This window comes from Peromyscus leucopus, chromosome 20 (genome assembly GCF_004664715.2).
Source record: "Peromyscus leucopus breed LL Stock chromosome 20, UCI_PerLeu_2.1, whole genome shotgun sequence".
Taxonomy (NCBI): Eukaryota; Metazoa; Chordata; class Mammalia; order Rodentia; family Cricetidae; genus Peromyscus; species Peromyscus leucopus.
Genome location: NC_051080.1, coordinates 2,171,164 through 2,188,384, shown reverse-complemented (window position 1 = coordinate 2,188,384; position 17,221 = coordinate 2,171,164). Strand labels below are relative to the sequence as shown.

At 49.3% G+C, this 17,221-nt stretch overlaps 1 protein-coding gene across 1 annotated transcript; it reads right to left on the bottom strand.

The window, feature by feature from the left end:
* Positions 1-2,617: 2,617 nt before the first annotated feature.
* Krt72 (keratin 72) lies at positions 2,618-15,778 on the bottom strand. Its single transcript, XM_028874371.2, has 9 exons — positions 15,245-15,778; positions 13,843-14,057; positions 11,054-11,114; positions 10,560-10,655; positions 9,813-9,977; positions 8,962-9,087; positions 6,342-6,562; positions 3,792-3,826; positions 2,618-3,209 (listed from the first exon to the last, which is right to left on the bottom strand). Exons 1-9 carry the CDS (start codon positions 15,695-15,697, stop codon positions 3,016-3,018), a joined length of 1,566 nt encoding a protein of 521 aa, XP_028730204.1. The 5' UTR covers positions 15,698-15,778; the 3' UTR covers positions 2,618-3,015.
* Positions 15,779-17,221: the final 1,443 nt, after the last annotated feature.

The following is a 17,221-nucleotide window of genomic DNA, read 5'->3' as shown; positions in this document are numbered from 1 at the left end:
CAGAGAGCCCCACAAACTCAAGTAAGTATAGTCCCGTGGACAGGATATGGTGCCTTATACCTGGAATCCTAGCGTTCTGGGGGCAGAGAACGGAGGACCATAGCAAATCAAAGGCCAGCTACATAGGGTGTTCCATACTAGACTCAGCAAGACTCTTTACAAACGAAGTTACCAACCAACCAGATCCTGCAATGACACATTGCACGTTCAGGTCAGCAAACAGCAATCTATACGACCAGGTCCCATAGACTGAAAAATTCCTGTCACTTGATGATGCTCCAGCTATCGAAGCACAGGGTAGGAGCCGAGTGTTCATAGTGAGGCTGTAGTACACACATCTGAAGCACATCCAGGTATAAAAAAAACTGCAGCTCACACACTTATGAGCAGTTGTGATACTTGACAAGACAACAGATGTTACTGGTTTCTGCATTGCTACACTGTGTTGAATCTCTGTCTTAGAGTTTATGCCTTCTGCTTATTCACTGTGGTACCCCAGGAGCAGCTGCAGACAACTTACATCTAGCACATCTCTGTGGTGTCAACTGGCCACATAGTAAGGGTTGAGCTGGGCTGTCCAGGTGGGTGTAAGCATGCTCCGACATTTGCACAGTGATGTCATCACCTAGCAACACTTTTCTCTAAGTGTGTCCTCATTACAGTGTGCAGCTGCAATCATAACCACAGTGAGGCGTCCTCCATGGCGAGTTCCCTGACAAGTAAGGCTGTGTCGGAACTAGGAGCACAGACTCCAGAACCTCCCTGGGCTTTGATGCCCACCTATGCCTAGGAGCACAGACTCCAGACCCTCATTGAGCTTCGGTGCCCACCTATGCCCCTCCCTGCTGGGTGGTTCCTGGTGAGCTATTTAACCTCCCTCCCCTGGATCCCAATAACCCCCAGAGCAAAACAGACAGTATGACAACAGTGTGTTCATCATTAGCAACGACACATGGGTTTTCAGGAGAATTAACCATGCTGACAGGTAGAAAATGCTCCGGCAGGGCTGAGATGAGTTACTGGCATAGAGAAAGCAACAGGCTAGCTAAGGTTCAGCCCATTTCACAAGGGCACAAGTTTGCACTGGACCACAACTGGTGATCAAAAGGACCAGAATTCAAAGCCAGAATGCCAGGTCTAAAAGGACCATTAGCCCGAAAGTCTTTGCTTTGCCTCTTCTGTAAGGAACAGTTTAGCATTTGATGATATCAAAAAGCCCTAGTTTAAATAATAATAATAATAATAATAATAATAATAATAATAATAATAAATTATGTAAGCTGTGGGTATGTGGATATGTAAGAAACATAAACTTATTAACCTGGGTGTTTCATCACTTGTGTGCCAAGGCTTTGAGACTTCTGCATTACGTTGAGTTCTTTCTCCCCAGTGAAAAGGACTCCGCTCAGTAGGGCATTCCTGCAGAAAATGTACCCTGAGTTGAGCCACACGTAGGGGCCCGTGGAGCAAGGGGGTGTTGAAAGGTTGAGGAGGGACAAGCATGAACTGCAGATAGGTTCAAGGGGGTGCCACAGCTGTACAGACGCCTGTCTAAACCCTGCTGCTCCCCAGTGCTATGAGCAGATCGCTCGTTCCTCTGCGCTCCAGCTTGCTCACCTGTAGAGTGGGGGCTGGGGACTTCCGGGACAGCAGCTACAATGTAGCTTCTCTTTTCATGCGAGGCAGCTTGAAGGGTTCTACTGGAGAAACCGAGTATCACAGGCCCATGGGAGGGGGTGGAATTTCAGCATGGCTACAAAGGATGAGCGGACTTCCGATAAATGGGAAATAGACAATGTCCCCTGGGTGTGAAGAGCCTGGCTCGCTAAGTGATCGGCTAATGGTCAAGGAAGGGTGAGACGTACAGGAGGAGACAGGTCGTAGGCACCCTGAATGCTACCCCTCACAAGGCTCATTCTTGAAGGACAGGCCTGCCAGTGTCTTGAAGGACAGGCCTGCCTGTGTTCAAATCAGTTGGCTGGCCACCCGAGAAACAAGCGTTCTTGCAGAAGCACACAGGCCTCTACGGAGATCACTGAAATTACTCATCTTCCTACGCCATGAGGACATGTTCCACGCTGCCTTGTTAGTTTTCCTGGGATTTCCTGTGAGCCCCACAGGTCTCTGCTTATGCTATTTGTTTTGGTATTCCCAGTGCCTAGACAATGGCTCACTCAGTGCTGGTTATGTAAGCCACCACAGTTTTGTACACACAATGGGAGCAGATGCAGCCAGAAGCTCCCATGTGCACAGGCTTCCTGCCTGTGCTAGAAGAACAGGAAAGTGGGGCCACTGGGGGGTGGGGGTGGGGGAAGGGCCACTGTGACAACTCTAGGCAGAGCAAAGGAGACTTCGGGGCGTCAGAGATGCTGAGTGACAAATCTCCCTGCAGCTCCAACCTCTGACGTCCTATATCTCCACAGGAGGGGGCATCACACATCTCATATGTGACAGCATGGGAAACATTGAGCCCGCCCTGCAGCCACATCGGTGACAAATCTCAACTGTTTAACAGCTTCAGCTGTGCACAGCATGATCTTAGGGGGTGGCATTTCCAGTTCAAACCATAGTACCCAATCTCAAGTATTCCGTTGTAGCAACATAAAACAGACTAGGGTGATATCGTCAGTAATCATTTATTGCAGGAGAAGCAGAGAACTAGGCAGAACCTCAGCAGAGGATAAAGAGGGAAGGTCCCTCGACAGTGAAGTCTGCAGACACAGAACAGAGGGGCTTTGCTGTTGGCTGCAGGGAAACATCTTGGGTCTGTGCTTCCTCTCTGTGTGGAGCAGGCTCCCAGTAAAAAGTGAGTAGGAGAGAGGTCACTGAGAGAGCCCTTGACTGACCTTCCTGCACCAAACAGTTCTCTGCACTGAGGAAAACGGGACTGGGAAAACAGGTTGGGATTTCAGCGGTAGAGAACACACTTCCCGACTTGGAAAGGGACGCAAGGAAAAAAGAGCAGGAGGAGAGTGCGGCCCACAGACTTCTGCTCACAGCACTGCCGCCTGCCCGTCATCTGCATGCCTTTTTGGTTGCACAGCTGCTGCCTGAAGTCTTGGCTGGGGGATCCTTGAGCTCACTGCTGCCACAGCTGCCTTTGGTCTTGACCTCCAGGGCCAGAGGTCTGTAGCTGTAACTGCTCAAGGAACCTAAGTCCACACTGAAGCCAGCACCTCCTGGTCCTGCACTGGTACTGCTAACGACAGCTGGAAAGGATGAGAGAAGACCCCAGCCCCAGTTAGTCTCCATCCTGGTCAGAGCCCTTCAAGGGCACCATAGCCAACTCCCTTAGCTTGTTTTCTCTCTCTCTCTCTCTCTCTCTCTCTCTCTCTCTCTCTCTCTCTCTCTCGTTTACTAAGACATGTTTGTGGCACCCATCATATTCATGGCTTTGTTTTACCTATTCAACCTTTTTTGCAAGTGGTCTGGATCTATAGACCAGTGTAAGACTTTAAACTCTTAAAAGAGAAGCATGCTAAGAGGGTGGTCACGCTGTTCTGGCCTCAATAGGAAAAGTGCTACCATCAAGCAGCATGTGCATCATTACTGCTGGAATGTGCACTGTGGGGAATCACTGGGCGTTTCTCTTTCATATTTCAACATGTTATCTATCATTCTCCAGCCATTGCTTCTCTTGTCGTTGAAGCTAGACCCCTCTTTCTGTCCATAACCCCATCCCCACTCCCACTCTCCCTGTGATTCCAATTTCTCCTTTGTGCCATGGAGTCAGACCTACCTAGACTCCTGATAAGGTAACCAAGGACAGACCAAGACATGCAGGTACTTACAAATGTTCACTAAATTTGGGTATTCACCACCCATCCTGTAGAGAGAAAACAAACAGGTCAATCCACCATAAACAATCATGCCATCTACTCACGGAGTCACCTCCAAGATTCTCTCCCATCAGCAAGCCCCAACCCCAGCCCAGACTCGTGTCTTCCCATTCCCGAGCCACCTCCAGGGAGAACTCTGCGGTATGGAAGGAGCAGCTCTCCACTGTTACTCTCTAGTGTGACAATAGGAAGAAAGATCCCACAAACTGGAAAGGAAGAAGTCAAACTTTCACTGTTTGCAGATGATATGATAGTATACATAAGTGACCCCAAAAATTCTACCAGGGAACTCCTACAGCTGATAAACTCCTTTAGTAAATTGGCAGGATACAAGATCAACTCAAAAAAATCAGCAGCCCTCCTCCTATACACAAATGATAAAAGGGTTGAGAAAGAAGTCAGAGAAACATCACTCTTTACAATAGCCACAAATAATATAAAATACCTTGGGATAACACTAAACAAGTGAAGGACCTTTTTGATAAGAAATTTAAATCTCTAAAGAAAGAAATTGAAGATATCAGAAAATGGAAGGATCTACCATGCTCATGGATAGGTAGGATTAACATAGTAAAAATGGCAATCTTACCAAAAGCAATCTACAGATTCAATGCAATCCCCATCAAAATACCAACACAATTCTTCACAGACTTGGAAAGAACAATACTCAACTTCATATGGAAAAACAAAAGACCCAGGATAGCTAAAAGAATCCTGTACAATAAAGCCACCTCTGGAGGCATCACCATCCCTGACCTCAAGCTCTACTATAGAGCTACAGTAATAAAAACAGCTTGGTACTGGCATAAAATCCGACATACAGACCAATGGAATTGAATTGAAGACTCTGACATTAATCCATGCGCATATGAACACCTGATTTTTGACAAAGAAGCCAAAAGTGTACAATAGAAAAAAGAAAGCATCTTCAACAAATGGTGCTGGCATAACTGGATATCAATGTGTAGAAGGCTGCAAATAGATCCATATCTGTCACCGTGCACAAAACTTAAGTCCAAGTGGATCAAGGACCTCAACATAAATCCAGCTACTACTCTGAACCTGCTAGAAGAGAAAGTAGGAAGTAGTTTTGAATGCATTGGCATAGGAGATCATTTCCTAAATATAACACCAGCAGCACAGACACTGAGAACAACAATAAATGGGATCTCTTGAAACTGAGAAACTTTTGTAGGGCAAAAGACATGGTCAACAAGACAAAAAGACAGCCTATAGAATGGGAAAAGACCTTCACCAACCCCACATCTGACAGAGGACTGATCTCCAAAGTATATAAAGAACTCAAGAAACTAGACATCAAAATACTGAACAATCCAATTAAAAAATGGGCTAAGGAGCTAAACAGAGAATTCTCAAAAGAAGAATCTCAAATGGCTGAAAGACATTTAAGGAAATGCTCAACATCCTTAGTCATCAGAGAAATGCAAATCAAAACAACTCTGAGATACCATCTTACACCTGTCAGAATGGCTATGATCAAAAACACTAATGACAGTCTATGTTGGAGAGGATACCAGAACAAAGGGAACACTCCTCCACTGTTGGTGGGAATACAAACTTGTACCAAGCACTGTGGAAGTCAGTATGGCGGTTTCTCAGAAAATTGGGAATCGATCTACCTCAAGACCCAGCCATACCACTCTTGGGCATATACCCAAGGAATGCTCAATCATACCACAAAGATACATGCTCAACTATGTTCATATCAGCATTATTCATAATAGCCAGAACCTGGAAACAACCTAGATACCCGTCAACTGAAGAATGGATTAAGAAAATGTGGTACATCTACACAATGGAGTACTACTCAGCAGAGAAAAACAATGACAGCATTAAATTTGCAGGCAAATGGATGGAACTAGAAAATATCATCCTGAGTGAGGTAACCCAAACCCAGAAGGACAAACATGGTATGTACCCACTCATAAGTGGATACTAGATATAAAGCAAAGAACAATCAGACTGCAACCCACAGAACCAGGGAAGCTACATAGCAGGGGGGACCCTAGAATGACTGTGGCTTATAATAAGTTTTGGTTTTACTCAATCACTGGGCGAGCTTCAGTGAAACATTTCACTATTAGGATAAGAATTTGTACTGTATCAAACTGATAATAGAAATAAAATAATAAAAAAGGGAAAAGAAGCGTGAAACCACATCCTCACTGAGCCTCAAGCTTTGCCACAGTGACTCTGAACTTGGGTATCTCTGGGAGTTCTTGCCTTTCTGCCATCCAAGAACCTTGAAGAGTCAGGGGACACTCCCTAAGAGTGGTGACATTGATACTCGCCCTCCCACGGCCTTTCAGGAATTTTACAAGTCGATCCTCCTTACTGTCTCATTTGTGTCTTCCCTACCACGAGGCAAGCACATTAGTTGTGTGGTCTCGCTTCTGTAGGACCCGCACAGAGCCTAACTGTCTTTGGTCTTCCTGTTAAAGCGGAGAGGACACTTCCCCAGAGGACGGGTGCTGCCCCCACCTGCTCTCCTCGCTCTCCAGCAGCTTGCGGTAGGTGGCGATCTCCATGTCCAGGGCCAACTTGACATTCATGAGCTCCTGGTGTTCCCGCATCATCCGGGCCAGCTCCTCCTTGGCCTGCTGCAGGGCACCCTCCAGCTGGTCCAGCTTGGCTCGGGCATCTTTGAGGGCACAGTCACCTCTCTGTTCAGCATCAGCAATGGCCGTCTCCAGGTTGGAGCACTGAGGGACAGACAGATTCAGCACTTTGGGTCTGAAGTCCTGCCCAGCCCTCCTCTCCTGAGGCCGACGGGTAACAAATGCTTTGGAAGGGGTCAATCCCACTGGAGGGTCACTGGCGGTGAGTTTATCTTTTCCCTGACTCCAGGAACCATCACCACCACCACCACCACCACCCACACCACCACCACCACCACCCACACCACCACCACCACCACCACCACCACCACCACCACCACCACTACCACCACCACCACCATCACTACCATCACCATCACCACCACGCCTCAACCTCTAAAGGTAGACGTCTTTCCCTGAGAGGAAACAGAAGGGCATAGAGAAGATGGGCTACCTGAGTATGTGCCACTGGCCCTGCCCACTTGATTTAAAAGCATCAGCTGTCAGTTCTAAAGACAGCCTGGATGAAAGTCCCCCTATGGCTAAAGTTCAGCAGTTCTGCATAACACAGGCTGTCTTAGGAGTACTCATAAATTCTGAGGGGGGAAAATGGCAGCTAGTAAGTTACTCTTAGTAAAATATCTGTCTGATAAGTCCTCTGCGATTTCAGTCTGTCCCACCCATCCTGCAGAGAGTCATAGGAAGGAGCAAGAACAAGCTTCAGAGGTGCGTTTGCATGCCAGCAGGCTTTGCAGGTGGCAAACACCTCCAGTTAGGAATCTTGCAGTCTGTCAAGGGTTGGAGTTGTGTGTTTATACCCGTAAGGACTCTAGGAATGTCTTGGGTCTTTTAGTTTGAGGGCGTTTTGGTGGGATCTAAGTTTGAGCCTTCTCTTTTTGGGGTGTCCCCTTCTTATAGAAGTTTGCTTCATAGTGAAGGAACAATAGCTGGTCTTAACTCGAAATGGATTTCTAGGTATTTTCCTCAGCTGTCACCTCCTCTGATCAGCAGCCCCCCAGATCTGCCAACACCCCCAGAATTTTGGATGAGTGGCTCATATCCTGGAGGAGACTCCCAGGACCAACCTGCCTGACCATGGGAAATCGTGGCTCATCCTCAGGACCAGGGAGGACTAGTCATGCAGGAGGGCAACACAAATTTGGTCAATCTGTCCTCTGATCTTTCACTGACCAAGTGTCACAGGGTAAACTTGGGAATGCCAAAGGCTTGGGTATTAAGATTGGTCTGTGTTGGAAGGACGTGAGATCTGAACGTTCTTTCAAACACCACAAACACCAAGAGACTCAGATGTGATGCAGTGAGCTTCTTCCTTGGTGGAAGGGGAGAGAAGCGGAGATATGCCCCTTGGCTAGGAGTCTCAGAGGACACAACATGAAATGAATTTCACAAGGGATCCCCCACATGTTCCCCACAGAGACATCTTCCCTGACAGCCAAAACATAGTGGCATTCTGATCTAAAAGTGTGACAATAAGAAGAAAGATCCCACATCCTCACTGAGCCTGAAGCTTTGTCACAGTGACTTGGAACTTGGATGGCTCTGGGATCTTTGCCCAACTGTGCGCATACAACATTGTATCAATTGGACACAGTCTATTACTGAAAATACCTTGAATATTGCATTTTTTTTCATGCACGTCTATCAATCTTAAATAAACAAAAAAAAATCCATAAGTTCTTATTTAATCCTGGGATCATAAACCCAATGAACACAGGAGGTCTGTGTGTGTGTGTGTGTGTGTGTGTGTGTGTGTGTGTGTGTGTGTACACTCATACTCATGTGCAGAGTGAAGAGGTGGAGGATAAAGAGGACAAGAAACGGGGGGACATTTGATCTGCCTGAGTGGCTGAGTCTCTCAAATGCTCGTCCTGGCTTCCATACACCACAAACCGGTGGCTTCAGAATCACAGGCATGGCACTGGTGAGTTTTCCATCAAATGCTCCCAAAGAGGAGGATGCTGGGATCAGTTCCCACCTCACAACACCATGAGGAAGGCCACAGCCAACCAGGGCTCTGGGCTAAGGCTAGGGCAGACAGCTGCTGCCTCCCCAATCTATCTAAAGCTGACCACAAGTTCCACTTCCTCCAACAACGTTAAAACCCAAGAGTGAGTGGCATCCTTGACCTTCCGCAGCCACTTCCTGGCTTAGAAGGTGACCACCTTCTCCTACCTGATGGTGCTCTCTGCTCCTTGCCTGTCGCTCCAGTTAGACAGGCCCCTCCCTGTACTTGAGGTAACACCTTCTCGTGGACGTCCCCTCTCCCTCTGCCCTCATCCTGCGGGGATCTCATCTCCTCATAAAACGTCCCTTGGGTCCTCACTCAAGTCTAGTGCCACTGGACCCCGCAGCACTTACAGCATGTGCTCTGCGTGCAGAATGCTCTGCCCCTCCACACAACCCAGTCCATCCCACCTGATGACCAATCTCTCCAAGGCTGGTGCTGAGTAAACCCATGCACTGCCTCACTGCATAGAACCCACCTGTTTCTTCACATTCCCTATCTCTGAGTGGATCCTCTGGATCAGCCTGTTGATATCTGTGATCTCGGCCTTGGTGAGTTTGAGGTCATCCCCATGCTGGCCTACTGTGGCCTGCAGCTCCTGGATCTGAGGTTGGAACAGAAGGGAAGAGCGCAAGGTGGTTAAGGACTTACCAGCTTAGGAGCACTCAGCATGAGGTGGGGTGCTCCTCCGCATGGGGTGGGTGCTCAGCATAGAGTGGGGTGCTCAGCACAAGGGGAGGGCTCCTGAGCATGGGGCGGGTGCTCAGCATGGAGGGGAGGGCTCCTCATCACAGAGAGGGGTACTCAGTGTCTGTGGTCTCCTTGCTGGGGCAGCGTAAGCACCAGCCAAGGAGGGAGGGAAAGCGTCGGGAACTGGAAAAGCAGCAACTCCTTCCACTGCGGAGCGAGGTCCTGCTCTAGTTCAGCAGGGCCCGTGGGTTCTCAAACATGATCACTTGCTCCAGTTTGTTTTCTGTCCTTGTTTCACCAAAGTGGGGGACAAGAAGAAAAACTGAGGTGTGTGGATCACTCACAGACTTATGAGGGTTGTAGCTGGCCCGGCCTCTTCTGTCACCCAGGGCCACAGTGCGGGAAGGGCTAACCCTGTTTTTGTCCCTAAGATATGGTAAGACTGACTGACCTCCTGGACCACACAGAGGCATGGGTCTATGAGGCCCAATCCCAAAACAAAAGGGATCTCAACTGAGTCCATATATATACACCCAGGCCCACACATGCACACGCACACTCACTAGCACATACACACGTGCACCCTGAGAGCACAATGGCTGTGCTCACGGCTCTCTGCACGCCGTGCACCAGGCTCACCTTACACTGGTACATGTTCTCCGTCTCCGTCTTGCTCTTCACGGCGATCTCCTCATATTGGGCTCGAACCTCAGTGAGGATGCTGTCCAGGTCCAGCTGCCGATTATTGTCCATGGACAGGATGACGGACGTATCGCTGATGTGAGACTGCATCTGAGCAATCTCCTGGTGGCCAAGGAGGGGATGTTAGGGAGCTCTCCATGAGGACAGCGCTTCTCCTGACCCACCCTGGCCAAAGCTTTACCCCTCCTCGGCTGGGAGTGAGACTGGCTACCTTGAACTTCGGTCCCATGTGATTAGCACCGTGTCTGCTCTCCACGTGTTCTCAGGCCAGCAATGCTAACCATGTCAAAACTCCAGATGGCACTCAAGTGCCTCAAGGCAGTCACCTGCCACTTTTCCCTTTCCAGACCTCCTCTCTCCAGAGACATTCCCTGAAGGCCCAGGCACAGTTCAAATGCCTTCCTCTGCTCCCCCAAAGTTCCTTCACATGCCTTCCTCTGCTCCCCCAAAGTTCCTTCACATGCCTTCCTCTGCTCCCCCAAAGTTCCTTCACATGCTGTTTCTCCTGCTAAGCCTGGAGGACAGAGACCATGATGGTCGCCATCATGGTCTCCTCAAAGCTAAATCTGGCTCTGTGCCAGCCCTCAGTATGGTCTCGGTGAATGTCAGCTGCACCGGGACAAAAAGGCTTTTCCCTTCCAACCCTGGCAACAGCTCCCTGAGAGAGGCTGGGGAAGTCCTCACCCCTTCATAGAGGACCTTGAAGAACTTGAGGTCGTTTGTCAAGGAGTCCACCTTGGCCTGGAGCTCCACCTTGTTCATGTAAGCAGCGTCCACATCCTGGGGACACACATGACGGTCAGGCTGCCCTCCCTGACCTGCCCACCCTGCCCTCCTGCCCCCTCGACATTTGGAATGGAGGCTCTTTAGCTCTTCATCCCCTCCACCTCGTGCTTCAAGAACAGCCTAGTCCCTAAGCAGAAACTCACTCGTGTGAGTACAATGGCCACGGCAGAAATGCAGCAGGCTACCCGGGATATAAGCTGGGTGCTAAGTTTGCAGGTTCCAGAAGCTGCAAGCCCCCAGGGCCTCCCCTTAGCCGAAGGAGCTGAGAAGTTAAGAGTCCCTAGGAAATGAGCTGCCCCAAGTGTCCCTGCCCTTGCCCTGTGCACATCGCTGCGACAGGTGATTGGAAAGGCTCTAACTTCCTTCCTACCCCAGCCGCGCCCCACCCGTACCTTCTTCAGCACCACGAACTCATTCTCAGCAGCAGTCCGTCTGTTAATCTCCACCTCGTACCTGTTGGGGAACACAGCATCGCCATCAGGACAGTTCAGCTCTGCAAACTTCCACCGTGTGGTAAGCAGTCACCTCTGCATGGCTGCAGTGTTTATTTACCGCAGGCCAACAGCCTTCCCCGAGAAGGAACACTGCTTCAAAGAGGGTCTCGTCCCCCCAGCTCTTTAGTCCACAGTCTGCCCTGACATGATTTGCCTGAGACAGCCCTGGGTTGGGGTTGGGGACATGCGCATCCACTGTAATTCCCCTTCACAAGTGGCTTCCTCCATGTTGCAGGAGAAAGGTTCACACACACACCCCACTGTGATGTGATGCCCAGTCCACCAAGCAGAAGCAGGACTCTCACTTTGAAACTATGTTATACCAGTTTCAGACTCCCATTTCAGCTAAAGCAAGGTCTTAGGAACAGTATTTGAATGAGCCCAGGATGTTTTTCATGTGGATATATTGTATATTGAGAAAATAGTATTGTTGACATTTTTATTTAAAAAGCCCCAAATGGTAAAATTTTGTTATACGTATTTTACTGCATCAAAAGGAGCAGATCTAATGCTAGAAAATAGCTCCTTCTACACGCTTAAATATAAGTAACACTTTGCAGTTCTTTATGCATCCCTAAGGTACATCAAGGGCAGCTCCTCCACCCAGAAAGTATGAGTGAAGCAAAATCAATGTGAGTTCGAAAGGTGAGTTATCAAGATGTAACTGGGGGCTGGGGCTGTAGCCCAGGGGCAGAGCACTTGCCTAATATGTAGGGGGCACTTGGTTCAATCCCTAATACAATTAAACAAACAAACAAAATAAATACGCCTGAGATGTTTCCTGAGGTTGCTCTGTTTTCCTAATGACGTTGGATAAACACAGAGAAAACAGTTCACGCTGTTTATCGCAGATTTTGTGTGTCACTGAAAGCCTTGAGATGGCATTATATAACAAATATTCGTCCTCACTCTGGTCTCTATATCATCTTGTAAATATTTAATGACATCTGCTACCTGGAGATAAAAATTAAAGCATGGGTTAGCTGCCAGACTGATTAGATTTTAGTATTTTGTATCTTTCTATTTCATAAGATACATAGGAAACATTTGATCAGGATGACTGTTAGAAGCAATGGCAATAGTTACAAATGGTTTCGCATTATTTACTTCTAGAGACCACACATTCACCTGTTCACAGGTGATGATTTTAAACAACTATAATAAATGTGGATAATATTTGTTTTTCTCATTGCTGCCTGCCAAAGGACATGCTAGATGTGTCATCATCTCATCTGTTTCCCATAACAGCTCTTTTTTATTTTCCTTTCTTTTTTGTTTATTTGTTTTTGTTGTTTTTGATTTTGTTTTTTGAGACAGGGTCTCTCTATGTATTCCTGACTGTCCTTGAACTCACTGTGTAGAGCAGTCTGGGCTCAAACTCACAGAGATCCTCCTAACTCTGCTTCCCCAGTGCTGAGATTAAAGGCATGCACCACCACACCAAGCTCCACAACCATTCTAAAAAAATCCATTCTGTTATTTTATGGGGTCTATTCTGATTTTATATGTGAGGGGGAAAATATCAGTGTGCTTGGCCAAGGTCACAAAGGTAGCTAACAGTGAAGTTGAAACTAACATTCAGGACTCTGGGCATCCGGCAGGCAACACATGCCCTGTACTGAACTTGGAGCTTTAAGAGCTGTTGGTACACTGCTGTTGGCCATTCTCTCAAAAGTTCTTTCAGATGTTGAGATAGTCATCAGTGTTTGATGTTACAGGTACTGCAATAACGCTGTAGTTCACAGAGGGCTGAGAGGCCTACCTAAAGCCACCCAGTGAGAAGCAGTTCAGGAACTCCAGATCTTTACCCCACAGAAGGCCCAGAGTCAGCACCGCCTCTGCCCTGGACTATGTCCTCTGCCCCTCAACCTCTGGACTGTGTCCTCTGCCCCTCTTCTGTAGACCCTGCTCAGCTCTCTACCTGAGACCCAGCCCCATCCGAGTTCCATTGATCTCAGTTATCCTGTACTCACTGAGACCATTTGAAAATTTTTCCTTAAGCCTGTGCCCATAGTCTCTCTGCCGTCAGGGCAATCACCAACTCTGTTAGGGTTTCTGTGCAGAGCTCAGGCCAGGCTTCTGCCTGGAGGGGTGGCAGAATAGGGTGGTCAGGCCTTTTAGGTGTGGAACAAAAGAAATATATCAGCACTGACATCTCCACCCCCTTGGAATTGTGACAGCTGGCTCCTGTCCCTACAGGCCTGGCAGCTAGAAGCCAACTTTCCAAATACCAGGTTCATGTCCCTCTAATCTCTCCATATTTTCTTTAAAGATCAGATTGCACCAGATATATACACTCAAGATGAACTAAGGTTTAAATTTCATTTTGCTTAGTTTTAAATTTTGTTCCAGGGTTGGTGGGGTGTCTATGTTTTGGGGGAACTATCACAGAAAACCTTACTTAATGGAAGCCATTCAAGCTAAACAAATGAGTTTCAGCCAGTGCTCTTTGCCCTCGACTTCCATTTCCAGAGCTAGAAGTGGAAGAGATTTCCTGGGAAACGCAGAGGTGCATTCTGGGTAGACCTACCATCTTCCCAACCCCCTTCTATCCAGGTGTCTCTTCCTGTAGGATATGAAAGAAAGAAACACCCATGGTCTCCACAAAGGAGCCAAAGCTAACGCTAGCCTGACAGGGAGCCCTGTGCAGCCGCTTCCCAGGGACGCCTCCTCCGCCTCCCACTCACCTCTTCTTGCAGTCCTCCACAACTTCCCGCATGTTCCTCAGCTCCGAGTCCAGCCTCACCCTGTCCCCAGACAGAATCTCCAGCTGCTTCTGCAGATTGCTGATGTAGCTCTCATGAACGGGCTCCAGGCTCCTCTTGGAGTTGTTCAGGTCCAGCTGCTGCAGCAGCTCCCACTTGGTCTGCAGCACCTGGTTCTGCTGCTCCAGGAAGCGTACCTGGAACCCAAAGGCGATCATGGCCCACAGTTCCCCGACGCTATTGCCTTTTGAGAGTGGGACAGAGGAAATGAAGGTTTATCTGAGGGCACCTTCCGCCAGGGGTGCGTGGGATCTGAAAGTTCAAGGGAAGACACCGTCTATGAGAACGCAAGAGCCAAGCTGGAACAACAGTGTCATCTGCCTGGCGAGTTGCCACGTGACTGGGTCAGTTTCTCTTGCTAGAGATGCTGAGAATTGGGGGGTAAGGGAGTAGGGGAGAAACTGGGCATTCGAGAGGGATGATGCTCCCTTTTCCCTTAGGGTTTGGATGCAATTTGTTGGTTTTTCAGTTTGTTCAAAGCCAGTTCTCCCATAGTTCAGGATTCCTCCCATTTCCTCTGCTGTTCACCACCCTTTCCTTCCTACCTGTCTCTGGGCTTAGGGACAGAAGGAAACATGCTAGAGTAAAGATCTGGGAGGAGAAAAACACATTGACTGTTCCACCAGCACGGCTTATTCATCCTCCTTCCAGGCCTTGACTCCTTCGCATAAAAGCCAGAACAGAAGCAGAGGTCTCGAGCTGACAGGAGTTGATGGGGCAACCCAGGAATACAGTAATGTCTCCACCAATGCCAGCTGTTGGTATGTCCCCAACACCCTCACTGCCAAGATCTCTTACAAGGGTCCACGTGAGAGAAACCCACTTCTTGTCCCTTTCCCATTCCCTGGGGTTCCTGCCTCTGACCCCCAACAGAGACGCTTTCCATGTTATCCCATTGCTGAACATTTTGGTATGCCTTCCCTGCAAATGTCCCTAAACCTGATTTGAATTTTCTCTCCCCTCTTCTGGAAATCCACCCTCCTTCCCTTTATTTCTGTGCCTTATGACATTCCCTGGCCTTCATCCCTCTCTTGACCCTGCTCTGGATGGGGGTCCTCATCCTCCTCTCTAACATCGGAAGCCCTCATAGGACTCACACTAGAGGTGTCTTGTCCCACATGAAGGATGAGTGGGTGAGTGTGCCAGGTACTATCCTAAGCACACTGAATCCTTGGTCCCAGCGACTCTTCGCTGGGATAAAACACATTGGACCCCTTTGACAGATGACAGAAAGGAAGAGGTTCGCCCCAGTTCTCACTCATCAGCAGCAGATGGAGAATGCACTGCACCTTGTGGCGCCCGCCAGCGCAATGCAGGGACCCACCTTGTCGATGAAGGAGGCGAACTTGTTATTCAGAGCCTTGATCTGCTCCCGCTCCTGCGCGCGCACCTTCTGGATCTCCGGGTCCAGCTCCACATTGAGTGGGGCCAGGAGGCTCTTGTTGACGATGACCTGGGGGATGCCGCCGGGCGGGCACACGGATGGGCACGTGGGCCCCAGTCCTGCGCTGCCAAAGATGGTGCCCACGAAGCCCCCAGGACGCCCACCACTCGCCCCTCCGTGGCCCAGCGCAAAGCCACCGCTCCGCCCCGCGGAGCTCAATGACAGCCGCCGGCCGCCCCCCATGCAGAACAAGCTCCTGCTGCCAAAAGCGGTACCCTTGATCCCGGCCCGGACTGAGGCATGGCTGCTGCTGAACCGGCCCGAGATAACAGCAGAGCAGCCACTGAAGCCCAGGCGCTCGGCACTGGGATAGAGGGTCAACTGGCGGCTCATGGCTGGCTGTGGGCAAGGACCGGCAGAGCAGCAGCGGCAGGCAGGCCTTGCTTGGGGCAGGGACGCAGCTGCACTTTTGGCCCAGCTCGCCCCTTAAATAGTCCTGCTTGGGCTGGCAGGATGGAGTCAGCTAATTTGTATGTTGGAAACCCATTTTGGGTCATTGGAGGGGGACTTCTTGGGTCCTTCATTTAGGAAATTACCATTCACTTGCAAAGATTTCTGTCTCTTTCTCTTCACCTGTCCATGAATCTCCCTATAAAACGGCCTACAATCCTGAATTTCCTGTGCTTATCTCCTGCATTATAATAATTTCACCACCTTATCACCATAGGCTTCCCTCCAATTATGTAGGTCATCACTACCAAGATCTTCAGTAGAAAATTGAGTGGGTCTGGCTAGGGGAAAGAGGGCGCCAAGTGGAGCAGATGTCCAGGGTGCTTCTGCTTCAGAAACTTCCCATATGATTGACTGCCCAACCTGGATTAACTCTTTCCTCCCCCGCTCCAGGGACTCAGAGCGGGCCTTGGTACCAGGACCACTGGGGATGACTTTAGAAGAAACAGGCGCCTCAGACTGGGCTCTTCGTTATGCCTCAGGGCCTACCTTCCCCTTGGGGCATCCTAGGGTGGTCAGGCAGTCCCTGGGGGCAGCTGACACGGGCTCCAGTTAGTCCGTCAGAGGGCATAATAACAGCCAAGCTATTTGCCCACGTGGTACCGTGTGATGTGGGTTTTGGGAGTGGAGAAGATGGCGGCGCCAGGCAAAGATGGAGAGATAGAGAAACCCGAGGCGTCCCCATGGGGAAGAAATGGGCTCTCTTGTGTTGCCAGAGGAGGGGCTGGGGTCCTCCAGGCTGTGCTTTTCAACGTCTTGTTATTTCAATTCCACCCCCATTAAATTTTTGCCTGTCTCCTTCCCCAACAACCAGAAGAGTTTATCAGTTCTAGGCATTAAAAACAGAAAAATAGGCAAGGTATTTAAAGGGGATAATCCTTACGAAATATTGACTTACAAGAGTAACAACCACTGTGGTCACCCTTTTTCTGAAAACTAAGACTCAGGGACATCTGTCCTCTCCAGCCAGGTCTCCTCTTGGCAGATAGGGTACAGATAAAATGACCTTTTCTTGCCTCCCCTGGGGGCTTCTTTGCTGGATGAATCAGGAGCGCCCAGCCCCTGAACTCCCTTTATTACAGATGGTGAGAGACACAAGTGACACATGGCTTCGGAGACATCTGATGTGTGGAGACGTGGGCGGATCAAAGGCGGCTGGGGGCGGGCAGGGTGGGGGGGTGTTCTGGCACCTGCTCCTGATAGCAGGTGGCTGTGTCTCCTCGCCCTGGAGGCCGCCTGTAGACCATTCATTGTTTGGTTGAGTTGCCCCCTAGGGGTTGGTATGGAGGAAAGAATGTCTCCCTTCAAAACCAGAAGTCTACAACAAACTGCGAATGAGAATTGCAAATGTGCTGTTTAAACTGGCTCTCCTTTGCCCCAGAACACCCATTCTTGAGAAATTAGTAA